Source organism: Octodon degus, unplaced genomic scaffold, assembly GCF_000260255.1.
Source record: "Octodon degus isolate 3935 unplaced genomic scaffold, OctDeg1.0 scaffold00014, whole genome shotgun sequence".
NCBI classification, from domain to species: domain Eukaryota; kingdom Metazoa; phylum Chordata; class Mammalia; order Rodentia; family Octodontidae; genus Octodon; species Octodon degus.
The window spans coordinates 2,187,284-2,200,534 of NW_004524590.1; the positions used below are offsets into that span (position 1 = coordinate 2,187,284).

Sequence of the window (13,251 nt, forward strand, 5' to 3'; positions counted from 1 at the left end):
AACATTAGGAGCACTTAACAGATGCTCAGGAAGTAGCAGCTCCTCCTTTCCCTGTTGAGATTCTCTCGGGAGAATGCGTGTTATTTGGTTCATTAAATACAACTAAGATTTATGATCTTTTTCTCTAAAATAAAACCCAAGAATGCTTATATATAAAAGAATTTATTACATGTTTGCTTGTACTAATCTGAAAAGTAGTTAGGTTTTGGGGTATTAGGAATAGATGAGGAGCAGGTGCAGGGCCCAGGGGCTCGATCCCTGGCATGTGTTTGGGCCCTGCCCCAGAGGCACACTGGGTGTGGTGTGCACCTATAATCCCAGCGCTTGGGAGGCTGAAAACAGGAGGATCACTATGAGTCCCATCTGTGTAGTGAGACCCTGTAGACCCTGTCCTAAATACTTAAAAAGAAGAATTAGATGAAGAAGTTAGGGTTTCTTTCTTTCCCTTTTTAAAAGTTGTAGCTCTTCAGAAGTAACCTCGTGCTGTATAGATCCGTTTCAGTTACATTTTTCCCTTTGGAGGGCCCCACTGTGGTGAGCCCGTCACAGGTAGTCTCTGAGTGGGTGTTTCTATACAGGAGTGGGGTGAGCGCTACACATTTACATGTGTGTGTTCCCACACTTAGAGAGCTGTTGACGGTGTTAAACAGCTGACTGTCAACTTTGTTTTGCAGTGGTGCCACGGTTTCTTTTTCTTTTCAGAATGAGCACAGTGATCCAGAGGATGGTCTCACCAAAGGACACCCTGCGACGGACTCTGAGAATGATGAGCACTCAAACCTCAACGCCAGTGACTCTGAGAGCGAGGAGCTCCCCAGGCCCAAGGACAGCGACTCGGACTCCGAGGAGCGGGCAGAGCCTCCCGCGAGTGACTCTGAGAATGAGGACGCAGATCAGCACGGGAGCGACTCTGGGAGCGAGGCACCCCCCAGGGCCCTCGGGAGTGACTCTGAGAACGAGGAGCCCCTGAATGGGCACGTGAGCGACTCGGAGAGCGAAGTGCTTCAGAAGCATGCGGCCAGCGACTCGGAGGCGGAGGAGCTCCAGAAGAGCGCTGCCAGTGACTCCGAGCCCGAGGCTCCGCTGAGGCCTCGAGGGACGGACTCGGAGAGTGAGGAGCCCCCACAGCACCAGGCCAGCGACTCGGAAAATGAGGAGCCTCCGAAGCCACGCGTGAGCGACTCTGAGAGCGAGGAGCTCCCTAAGCCCCGGGTCAGTGACTCAGAGAGTGAGGGACCCCCGAGGCGCCAGGCCAGTGACTCAGAAAACGAGGAGCTCCCCAAGCCCCGAGTCAGTGACTCTGAAAACGAGGACCCCCCACGGCGCCAGGCCAGCGATTCTGAAAATGAGGAGCTCCCCAAGCCCCAAATTAGTGACTCGGAAAGTGAGGACCCCCCAAGGCACCAGGCCAGTGACTCAGAAAACGAGGAGCTCCCCAAGCCCCGAGTCAGTGACTCTGATAATGAGGAGCCTCAGAAGGGACCTGCTAGTGACTCTGAAGCTGAGGACACAGCCACCCCCAAACAAAAGCCTCAGTCAGATGATGACAGTGACGGGGAGAATAAGGAAGGGGACCCAGGAGTTCAGAATGACTCCTTTAACTCAGACAGCCATTCAGCAAAAAAACCGTTCCACAGTTCTGATAGTGAGGACGAAGCACCCAAACGGCCAAAAGTGGACAGCGATGAAGATGAAGAAAAGGAGGGCGAGGAAGCAAAAGTAGCAAAGCGGAAAGCTGCCGTGCTTTCCGACAGTGAAGATGAAGAAAGAGCCTGTAAGGAATTCCATTGTGTAGCTTTCCTTATTGCCTAAGCCTTAACTATGAAAAACTATGCCGTCCTTTTCCGTTATGTTAAACACGTATTATTCAGCTTGATGCTCTATTCCTGCTTCTCATGGGCTGAGCTTAAAATTAAACACCCTTTGACTTACTCTGGCAGCGTCTGTTCACTTTTCACAGTGCAAAGTGATAAGCCAGACTGACTACGAGTCAGTAGGCGTGTAAGACTTCACCAGAAAAGGTAATGTGTTTCCAAGAAACAGGTTCACGGGAAAACCCCTGACTGTGTCAGAGGTGGCTGTGGGTCTCGAACAGCTGGCTCAGGAGGTCCCCTCTAAGTAGTAACTGGGCTGCATGGCCGGTTCTGTCTGTTGGACGCTGTTGAGTACCCAACTACAGGGAGGCTGGGGAGAGAGTGTTTAGGCTCTGTGTCTCTGGAGACTGTCGCAGTCTTGGCTACCTGGAACCCCGTTTTCACAGTAACTTAGCTGGATTACTTTCTTGTGAAACCTCTTTGGAGTAAACACTCCTAATAATGGTTTCAGGAGTAGAAAGTTACAAGAATGTCACACTGGCTGCCATTTTGAAGGATGAGAAATGTCAAACTAACCAGCAATAATTAAGAAACATGAATGTTCCTAGAAAGGATAACCAGTCTCCCTGCCCACTTTTGTGTTTTTTTAAGTCAAAATTCAGGTAGTTTAGGCTGGCCTTGAACGCGTTACCACCCAGGCTGGTCTCGAACTCGTGGCAATCCTTCTGCCTTATTAGTTGTAATATTGGGCAGTGTGAAAGGATGCCAGTTGCTGACCTTAATTGTGAATCTTAAAAGGAAAGGTGTTACTGGCACCAGCTTTATTGATTTCTTTATTCATCTTTTGGTAATTTTTTTTACTAAGCAGAATAACATAATATTTAAGATGACTGAATATGAAATATTTGGGGATTTGTTTGTTTTTGTAGTAGAGAGGTCTGAGTATAGGGCCTTGGGCATACCAAGCAAGCGCTGTGCCACTGAGCTATATACTCCCTGCTGGTTCTTTTCCTTTTATTTATTTTCACTTTTCTTTTTAATCATGGCAGGCACTTTTTTTTTTTTTTTTGCTTTCTTTGCTATCGCTGCCATCTGGAGCATCCACTGTGGTTAGTGGTAGAATGAGCATGGCAGAACAAGATTAATGATGATTTTCTTCTTCAAAAGCAGCAAAGAAGAATCGTATTGTCTCTGATGCTGATGACTCTGACAGTGACATTGTGTCAGACAAGTCAAGCAAAAGAGAGAAGACTGTCGCATCTGACAGTGATGAAGAAGCAAGGAAAGAATTGTCTAATAAGAAAAATGAAGAGAAAGATCTGTTTGGGAGTGACAGTGAGTCGGGCAATGAAGAAGAGTAAGTGACAGTATAGCATGACTTTCGTCACAGTGTACATTGTCTTGTAAAATTTTTAAACTTGTATTAGGATATCATGGTGAGATACTGCCTCATTTCATGACTTTGGAAGTTAGGGTTTTAGTTCTTGAGCTGCCTGTGCACATACTATCTAGGATGGGTCCCGAAATAATCTAGTAAAGGAAGGAAGCCAAGAGCACAGTGACGTATGATTCTTACGTGAAGTTTTTAGACCCAGCAAAACTAACCTGTGATGATGGAAATGAGAGTGCTGGTTGCTTCCAGGATGTTGGTGTTGGGAGCCTGATTAGACAGGTGCACAGGGAGCATGCAGTGGAGGCGGGATTATTTTGCATCTTGATAGGGCTCTGGTTACATGAATATACATTCTTAAAGCCCATTGAATAGACAGTTGTATATGCACATCTTACTGCGCATAAATTATACTTTATTTTTAAAAATAACTTCTTTGTAAATGGAAGAAAGCAGAATAATACTTTTTTATTTGTTTCTTTCCTAGAAATCTTATCGCAGACATATTTGGAGAATCTGGTGATGAAGAAGAAGAAGAATTTACAGTAAGTATGATGGAAATATTTTGTTAAAGTATTTAAAGCTTTTGTTTTATGTTGTTCTCTGATGCACCTATTACAATAAGTAGGAATAAATAACTGTGATGCAAAACATAGCTATTGAGGAGAAAAATGATTCAGAAAGTAAAATACAAAGACATGAAAGGAGTTTTTTTTTTTTTTTTTTTTGCCGTGTTGGGAATTGAACTCTGGACCTTGAGCTTGCCAGCCAAGTGCTTATTCTACTGAGCTATCTCCCCGGCTCCATGAAAGTTGAGCTACTGAGGTGCAGGAATACATTAAGAGATAAAGGCAAGATAACAAAAGTTAGAGTCGCAGTAGGTGTGGACCCTCCGCCTTGCCAGTGGCAGTCCAAGTGTTTCAAATTAAACAGACAGCTAGAAAAGCATTTGGAAATCTGCTCGTCATCAAAGAACTACTAAGAAAGCAGTTAGAAATCTAAAATGGTAACTGTACGTGTGGAACTGCTTTTCCTTGGAGAGAGTTTGCCCCGCTGCACAGCTGCTTATAATGTTGACAGCCTCAGGCCTGGGAGGTTAGAAGCCTGGAAATCCCATGCGAGCGTGGGGCTGCAGCTGGCAAGGGTGAGCTGAATTAAGCCTTTGCTCGGATTGTAGGCCAATTTGACATCATCTAGAAAGTCTAGCAAGCCTTAGCTGAGAAATCAGATTATGATCTGTGTGTGTGTGTGTGTGTGTGTGTGTGTGTGTGTGTATCTGTTATCTATATAGTATTCAGTGAAAAGATTAAGGGGAACAATAATTGAAGAAAATAAAAATAGACCTGGGGCTCTTAATACAAGAATTGTGGACAGTACCTTTAAAATCTGTTCACGCAAGAAAAAAATTCATCAGAGCAAAGCATTTTTGAGAGGGGGAACTACCCGCTCAGCCCCCCCCCCCTCCTGTCCCTCTCTCAGGACAGGCGCTTTCTTTCTCTCAATAAATATATTCTGCTCATAAAACAAAAAGCATTTTTGAAAGGATAAGACAGATCTGGAAGAGAACCAAATAAAAGTTTCAGAACTATAAAGTTATAATAGCTAAAATGAAAAAGTCAACACATGAGTTTAACAGAAGACATACTTGAAAAGCACATCGGTGAACTGTAAGGTAAGGTACAAGGAAATATCTAAAATTAAGAATTGAGAGATAGGGCCGGGGAGATGGCTCAATAGAATAAGCTCTTCCCTGGCAAGCACAAGGGCCTGAGTTCAATTCCTGGTTCCGCCAAAAAAAAAGAATTGAGATATATTATGGAAAACTAAAGAAGATTAGAGACACAGTTCATGAGAAAGCTTACCATAACCAGTTGGAGTACTAGTGCCAAGGAAAAGCGCATGATGGCAGAAGCAGCGTTGACACAAGTAATACATAAAGCACACGTTATGGAACTCCTACTAATTGCTTTCAGAGCAAGTGCAGTACAAAGAAATACGCTTAGCTGGTGGCGGAAGCCTGTAATTCCACCTCTGGGGAGGTTGAGGCAGGAGGATCCCAGTTTGAGTCCCAGCTGGGCAACTTGTGCAAGACCCTGGTTCTCAGAAGGCCCGGGATGTAGCTGTGGGTGGCAGCACACCCCTGGCTCCAGTCCCGAGTGGAGGGGTGAGCGAGTGCAAGCAGCAGCTCGGCTGATAGGCAGCTCTTCAGCAGAAGCAGGGAATTGGACTTCAGCTGTGAAGTTAAAAATGTGTTACATGCGGCAGAAGTGCTTCTTAGGAGTAAGTGAGGGGCCGGGGAGCTGGCTCAGTGGAATAAGCGCTTCCCTGGCAAGCGCAAGGGCCTGAGTTCAATCCCCCATTCCACAAAAAAAAAAGAGTGAGAAATAAGGGCTGGCCAAATAGCTCGGCAGATTAAGGCGCCTGCTTATGCAGAGCACAGGGACCTGGGTTTGATCCCTGGCATGCTGTGCTGGCCCCACCCCCAGGGCATGTTGAGATGGCAGCTGAGACTGGGTGTGGTGGCTGCACCTGTAATCCCAGCACTTGGGAGGCTGAAAACAGGAAGGATCATCACTATAAGTCTGATCTGTGTAGTGAGACCCTGTAGACCCTGTACTAAAATACATTCTTAAAAAAGGAAAAAAAGAGGGTGAAATAAGGAGAGGATGAATTAACAGTGTACTAACTGAAGGCAGGACCTGAAGACATTAGCGGGAGAAATGTAATCTTGGGTAGAAGGTGGGAGATGTAGCAAGCTGGAAAAGTGAACAAAAGTATGCCCGAGACGCAGCACTGACTGTAGAAAACAAACTTAAGTCTGTGTAACTTAAACTGCAGAGTTAAAACGTGGCGGCAGCAGCAAGTTGGAAGTATGTATGAAGTTGCAGAGTCCACAGATTTTGCATGTGAACAGAGATTACACCAGCAGACAGGATAGCGTGCGTGCTTCAGGAAGCTTAGGTGCCTTGTCGTCTAAGCAGCCGCTAACTACTAGAAAGGCTGTAAGTGGTATATGTAAATCCAAACAAAAAAAGGGAAAATAGTGGGCTGATAAAAAGATAATCAGTCCAAAAGGATTGAGGAAAAGAGAAAAGAAATGTAGAAGACGGACACTGTAACATTTCAAGAGCTTTGTCTCCCAAGAAGAAAGGTGAAAATAAAAATAAGATGCTCAGTATCAACACTTAGCAAAAGAAGATACATGTAGATTAATTCAGAAAGGTAGATGTAAGGCAGGAACCATCCCTTGAGCTAAAGAGGATCACTATTGATATTTTAAAATTCTGTATGCTTGATATGGTTGTAAATACGTACAAAACTACAAAGAAAAATGGAAAGCAGTAATGTGGCTAACAGAACAAACAGTCCAAAAGCCACAGAGACTCTTTCTGTATATAACCTGGATGTGATGGACCCTTTGACAGTTATGAAAGTTACAAGATCCCTCGTTTGTTTGCCTGGTCCACTTCTGGTACTAGGGATGTGCCCAAGACACCTTGTACCTGCTGGGCAGGTGCTCTTGCTGAGCTACCTCCCCAGCCCTCCTCTGTCCCCTTTCTTTTCCCTCCTCCTCCCCCTCTCTGTTTTTTGAACCAGGATCTCGCTGTGGAGCTCAGGCTGGCCTGAACTTGTAATACTCCTGCCTTAGCCTCCCAAATGCTGGGATTACAGCGCGCGCCGCTGTGTCCCCTTTCTTTATGGAACCTTTTGATGAACAGAATACTGGCCTATCCCCAGGGTCATGAAGATGATATAACAGATTATCTTCTGGAGTGTTATTTTTACTCAGGAGGCTGAGGCAGGAGGATCACTGCATGTGAGGCCAGCACTTGAAGGCTAGCTTAAACTGCACAGTGAAACCCTGACTCAAAAAGACAAAAAAGAAAGGGGGGGGGGTATTTTTTACCTTGCATATCTGTTTAGTCCACCTAGAATTGGTTTTTGTCTGATTTGAAGTAAAAGTTGAAATCACCACATAAACACATCCAGTTCAGAATATCTGGTTGACCTAGTATAGTTTATTGAAATGATCATTCTTGCCTACTGCTCAGCAGTTCCATGTCTTTTGTAAATAGTTACATATTTTTCAAATTGTTTCTGTACAATCTTCTCAGTTCTGTAGGCCTCTGTCTTTGCACTGTTAGTGTTATTAGTTATAATTAATTACTTATAATTAATCTCCTCCAAGCTTGTTAGCATTGCTTTGGCTTTTTGTGGTTCCCTGCATTTCCATTACATTTTAAACTAAGTTTCTCCGAAGGTAGGAAGTACAGAAAATATTTTCTAAGTCCAGTAGAGTAAAACTAGAAATAACAATAAAACGCCCTTTCCAATTTGCAATTTGAAGGCTTTGTAGAATGATGGAAATCAAGTTTGTTTACTAAAGCAAGAATGCAAATAGATGAATTTAGAATTTAATTCAAAATAGTTGGGGCCGGTGAGATCGTTCAGCAGTCTACAGCGCCCCGTTAGGCAGAGCGCAGGCAGAGCACGGGCCGCGGTTCCACTTCTGGCACCACACGCTGTGCCGGCCCCGCCCCAGGGCAGGCTGAGCTGACCACAAAGAAAGAAAGATAACAAAGCTAAGGAAAGGTAATCAGTAATTCGTTTAATAAATATTTGAGAGACTGCCAGAGGCATTGGCTACTGCTCTGTGCAGTTGACAGCGCAGCACCAGGTAAGGAGTGAGATGTAGTTATCTAGTTTGGAGAGTTAACATCGACTTCTGTAGTTTTGGTTTTTTGTTTTTTGTTTTTACGGAACCGGGGATTGAACTCAGGTCCTTGCGCTTGCCAGGGAAGCACTTACTCCACTGAGCCATCTCCCCGGCCCTAAAATAGATCTGAAAGCAGTGTTGCCTACCATGTTTATCTTTTATCTTTTTTTTTTTTTTTTTTTTTTGCTGAACTGGGGATTGAAGTCAGGCCCTTGTGCTTACCAGGGAAGCACTTATTCCACTGAGCCATCTCCCCGGCCCCAACTTCTGTAGTTTTAGTCATTGAGAAAAACAGTGTACGAAAGTGAGCCATGGAAAAGCCCTCTTTATTTCATTCCCTTTTTAAATTTTTTAATGTTTTTTAATTTTTGCTTCCAGAACTCAACCTTGCACTTGCCGGGCAGGTGCTTATGCCGCTGGGCTGTCTTCCTGGCTAGAAGGCCTCTTAAAGTATGACAGTTAACAAAAATAAGCTATACAAAAACATTTGTCATTTTGTTTACGTAAAAATAGAGAATAATACAGAGAAAGAATTACAAATATCTTTTGATTTTGTACTGGAGATCAAACTTGGGACCTTGCACTTGCCAGGCAGGCCCTTATGCCACCGAGCTGTATCCACACCCTTGCAAATATCTTCTAATAAATGAAGAAGCCCGGTTTAGTCATAATAAAATGAATGAAAATGAAGCCATACAGAAATGCCTTTTGGGTCTTGGCCGGAGAGTGGTCGATATTAGTGTTTGATAACCTGTAATGATCAGAAATAAAACGAACACTCAGCCGTCGCTGGTAGAACGGACAGTTGGCATAATGTCTCTGGGAGAGTCCGAGTTCATCTAAAACTTTCAGATACGTGTAACAGTATCAGTAGGCAAATGTGTGGAGCAAACTCTTGCCACGGCCCTCTCTGGTGATAGAACCCAAAGCCTTAAGAGAATGAGGAGTGGTGTTTGGATCAGCAGCTCCAGTCCACCCTTCACTCGGCTGGACTCCTGACCTTGGACCCATGAGATAACTACATGTGCATCTAATAAACTTTCTTAACTCAATAAAATTAAAAAACAAAAAAACTTTCTTAAACAGTGAGGATACTTCATGCTGGTGTAGATTGGTGTCCACATTTTCTTGTGACTTTAGGGACGTGCAGGGCAATGTCACATACCTGCTGTGAAAAATAAGCCGCTATTCATATAATAAAAAATGTTTATATGTAGAAATATTTACATATTGGGCCAGGGATGTAGTTCAACGGCATAAGTGCCTGCCTTGCAGGCGTGGGGTCCAGAATTGGATCCCCGGTACCCCCCCCCCACCACACACACACAAGGAAATATTTATATGAATAGACCTTCTGGAAAGAGATAAGAAAACTAGTGACCCAGTGGCTAGGGAGGGAGATTTTATTACATCCTTTTTGGAAATACTTAATTTTTGTTCTTTGTGAATCTGTTGGAAAATCAAAGCAGTTTCCCAAAGAAAAATTATGAGGGGGCTGTAATAACTGACGAACTCTATCTTTAGGGTTTTAATCAAGAAGATTTGGAGGAAGAAAAAAGTGAAATACAGATCAAAGAAGCTGAAGACTCAGATTCTGATGACAACATCAAGAGGGGCAAACAGTAAGTTCCGAGATTTCCTTTTTGTTTTGTTTTTGTTTTTTATTTTTTAAAGAGAATACAAAATAGTTTTAAGAAAGAAAGCAATGATACAGAATTTCACTAAACAATACTAAGAATTTAACAAGATTTTCTTATTTTTTAAGGAATTTGTTTAAAGAAGCTAAATAGATGAAGGTAGAGACTGTTAAATGCTCTGTTTTCATTTTGATTTCTAACTTTAGGATACAGTCTCTGCTTTTTCTCTCTCTACCTTCTCTGTATATGCTGTTGTCTGTGAGTTACTTACCAGAGTTTGCCTGTGCTCCACTGTCCTGATTTGTGGTGTTATATAACACAGTGGCTCACCAAGCAACTCTTGGAAGAAAAAGAACTTTAAAAATATATTTGTCTTAGAGAAAGCTGATTTGGGAGCAAGGAAATAATTCTAAAGTCTTAGAATAGATGATTGTATTTTACTCATACTTTAGTATTGTGCTGAGTGAATATGGCAGTAAAGTACTTATAAATTTAAATTTATAGGGCCGGGAGATGGCTCAGTAAAATAGGCGCTTCCCTGGCAAGGGCAAGGGCAAGGGCCTGAATTCAGTCCTCGGTTCAAAAAAAAAAGAAAAAGAAAGAAAGAAAGAAATTTAAATTTATAGCATCAGAGGATCAACTGTGTCTTTCAGGTATGAAAGCTATGAAACTCTGAAATATTCAAGCTACAGATTTTTGTCTCTCATCGCAGTCCTGTTGTTTTGAGCTGTGCTCTTACCATGCAAAGGCAGTTCATTTTTTCTGTGTAGGCAGTAGAAACATCAAAGCGCATTAACTCCTGCTCCAAAAGAAGGCAGTGCATGTCGAGTTTCATGAATGAACTTTCTGAATGAAAGCTAGAGTGTTTCCTCTCAGAGCTAATAGGTACAAGTGTGCAGTAGTTTATCAGAGTCCAAGGCTGTGTGGCTAGTGTATGACTTGGCGCAGAGCAGCAGGAGGTGGGCCCCGGCCTCCTGCGGCTGCTCTGGTAGCAGGTCATTAGTGCTGCGCTTCTAAAGCGCGGCACCTCATTGAGTGAGTTAGGCAGTGCGTGTTCTCGTGATGATAACTGTGACGAAAAGAGCTTGGATGTCACTTAATTCTGTGTTACTGCTTAGTATGGACTTCCTGTCCGATTTTGAGATGATGTTGCAGCGGAAGAAAAGCCTGAGTGGCAAGCGGAGGCGGAATCGCGACGGTGGCACCTTTATCAGTGACGCCGATGACGTCGTTAGCGCCATGATTGTCAAGATGAATGAAGCTGCCGAGGTGAGCTTGGCCACCTCCAGGCTTACCTCTTTCTCTGTCAGGTGGCTTTTTAAGAAATGCTTAGTTCCTTACTTAAACCACATAAAAATGTTTTGCTTTTTGTGATAAAACATTTACTGCTCTTAATGTTTTTGAAAATGGAATTAATTTTATTGTATCATTTTACTGACTAGTCAGTGTAACTATAAAAATCCAAATTCTTACAAATAATTCTTTGCTGCGATGGTACTGAATTATTTGTCAAGGCTGTGGTTAAACTTTTTTTTTAAGGAATATAAAACTATTGACCACTGCTCACCATTCTTTACAATAAAGTAAACAATATGGATTAGGATAACATTCTGACTACTACAAAGTTGTTTTCCTTCCTGGCTTCTGCTGACAATAGTAACCTGAATACTGAAAAGATTGAGCCTACATGCAAGGAACAAGGTGGGGTCAAGACAAACGTGCAGGCCAGTGGTAGACTACAGGTTCACCCACTCGCTCATTCCAGGAGGCCCTAGACTGTGAACACTTCCAGCTGCTCAATGGATTTCCGTGAGTCGAGTATTGAGACATACACAAATCCTGACTTGAGTGCAGATTTCAACTCCCTGTGAAGTAGTAGGCCCTGAGTTCTCTTTAATGTTCCTTGACAAGTCTTCCTTATCAAATTCAAACAGACTAGGCTTTGATTTGCTACGTTATATGGGTCTCTCTGTCTCTGTCTCTTTCTCTGTGTCTCTCTCTCTGTCTCTCCGTCTCTCTTTCTCTCTGCCTGCTGGCTCAGCCTGCCCTAAAGGTGGGGCTGGCATGGCGTGTGGTACTGCAGATCAGACTGCAGTCCCCCGTGCCTACCTAAGCTTGCCTAAGCAGATGCTTTAAACCGCTGATCTATCTCACTGCCTCTCCCCTTTTTTTCTTTTTGTCTTTTTGAGACAGGCTCACCTTGAGCTCACTTTGTAGCCCAGGCTGGTCTCCCCTGCAGTGACCCTCCTGCCTTAGCTTCCTGAGTGCTGCAATAACAGGCGTGTGTCACCACACCCAGCTAGATAACAATTTTTTTTTGGCGGGGGGGGGGGGGGGATTTTGCAAGTAAACTGCTGCATTTTTGTGACTAAAGACAAATTTGGATTCTGATAGGGCTGCTTTGAAAATACCCATTTTAAACTGTCCAATTAACCACAGAACCATCTATGTAACTTAAAAGGTTACAACTTCAGGAAAACTTTCTATTTAACTGAAAGTGATTTATTTCTTAGGTTGCTCAGAACAATGGTGTCTCAACATGAGCTTATTACCCATAGTTTTTGTGTCAGTGAATTTTTTAAAACAAAAGAAAAACCATTTCCATAAGTATTGTATTTATATACACACACACACACAACTCAAGCATGTGAGCTGAAACATGAGCTCTGATTTGGACTATGGACAATCCCCTCATATTTAGAGAAGCAGAGGAAATGTATCAGGCTACCAAGTGCTCTTTTCTAATAAAGGAAGCAACTACAAAAGCCTTATTTGTTTGAAGTAACCAGTGCTACAGATGCAGAGCAAACAAAACCCAATGCCTCCCTGAACTACTACTTTCAAAACTGACATATTAAACTTAATTTTCATTAGAATGCTGTTTTTTTCCCCACACTAGCAAAAAAAGTTCAAGACCCTTTATGTATATGTAATGTCAGTGACTGAGCTTCATCTTCTGGCCGAGAACCCCGAGCTAGTCTCTCTCGTGGAAAGCAGTTACGATGTGAGCACATTCCTGTTCGCCCCTCTGCCAGCACCAGGTCAGCCTCAGCTGGATCTTTCCATTTCGCGGGAAGCATTAGTTCTCTGCTGCCGTGTGTGGCACCATTTGTTCAGGATCGAGACTCTAGCAGGAACTCTAGGTTTGTCAGCAGCATCTCTTTTTCTTTGACTTGCTGTCATCAGATTCAGTCAGATAAAGATTCACTTTTTGTACCATCTTTTTCTTTACCATTTCTTTACCTTTGTGAGAATTAAGGAATGCTGGGGCCGGGGAGATGGCTCAGTGGAATAAGCGCTTCCCTGGCAAGCACAAGGGCCTGAGTTCAATCCCTGGTTCTGCAAAAAAAAAAAAAAGGAAGGAAAAGAAAAAAAGAAATGCTTTAATTGACTCCGGACCATCTAAATTTTCTTCAGGTTCCCGTATATTGTCAGCGTCTGTAAATCCCTTCCACCTCAGAGGATACTCCACCTTCCCATTCACTACACATTGGTCTAGTATTTTTTCTACCAGATTCTTTCAAGTTCTGCTTCTCAACTTTTTACTTCTTCCATTTTGTTTCTTTTCCATTTTTGGAGTGTGGTTTTATCGGAGGCCATTTTTCATTGCACACTCGAGGAGCTATTATTCACCACCTCAGATGCTTGGCTACAGGCCCACAGTGTCTCGGCCTGCGCGCCTGCAGCTCCTGC

The 13,251-nt window shown here is 43.2% G+C and overlaps 1 protein-coding gene across 4 annotated transcripts in view; it reads left to right on the plus strand.

Annotated features, from left to right (window-relative positions):
- Iws1 (IWS1, SUPT6H interacting protein) overlaps window positions 1–13,251 on the plus strand; it is a 43,101-nt gene that overhangs the window by 13,458 nt on the left and 16,392 nt on the right. For 3 of the 4 annotated variants that reach the window (XR_002820015.1, XM_023709717.1, XM_004626321.2), the window contains exons 3-7: window positions 703–1,774; window positions 2,982–3,171; window positions 3,692–3,749; window positions 9,446–9,543; window positions 10,677–10,827. Coding sequence is in view for 3 of the 4 variants with exons in the window: in XM_023709717.1 (XP_023565485.1) it covers window positions 703–1,774; window positions 2,982–3,171; window positions 3,692–3,749; window positions 9,446–9,543; window positions 10,677–10,827 (1,569 nt within the window). In the remaining variant the exon portion in view is untranslated. The remainder of the gene's footprint in view (window positions 1–702; window positions 1,775–2,981; window positions 3,172–3,691; window positions 3,750–9,445; window positions 9,544–10,676; window positions 10,828–13,251) is intronic. The other variant, XM_023709716.1, reaches the window with a different exon arrangement.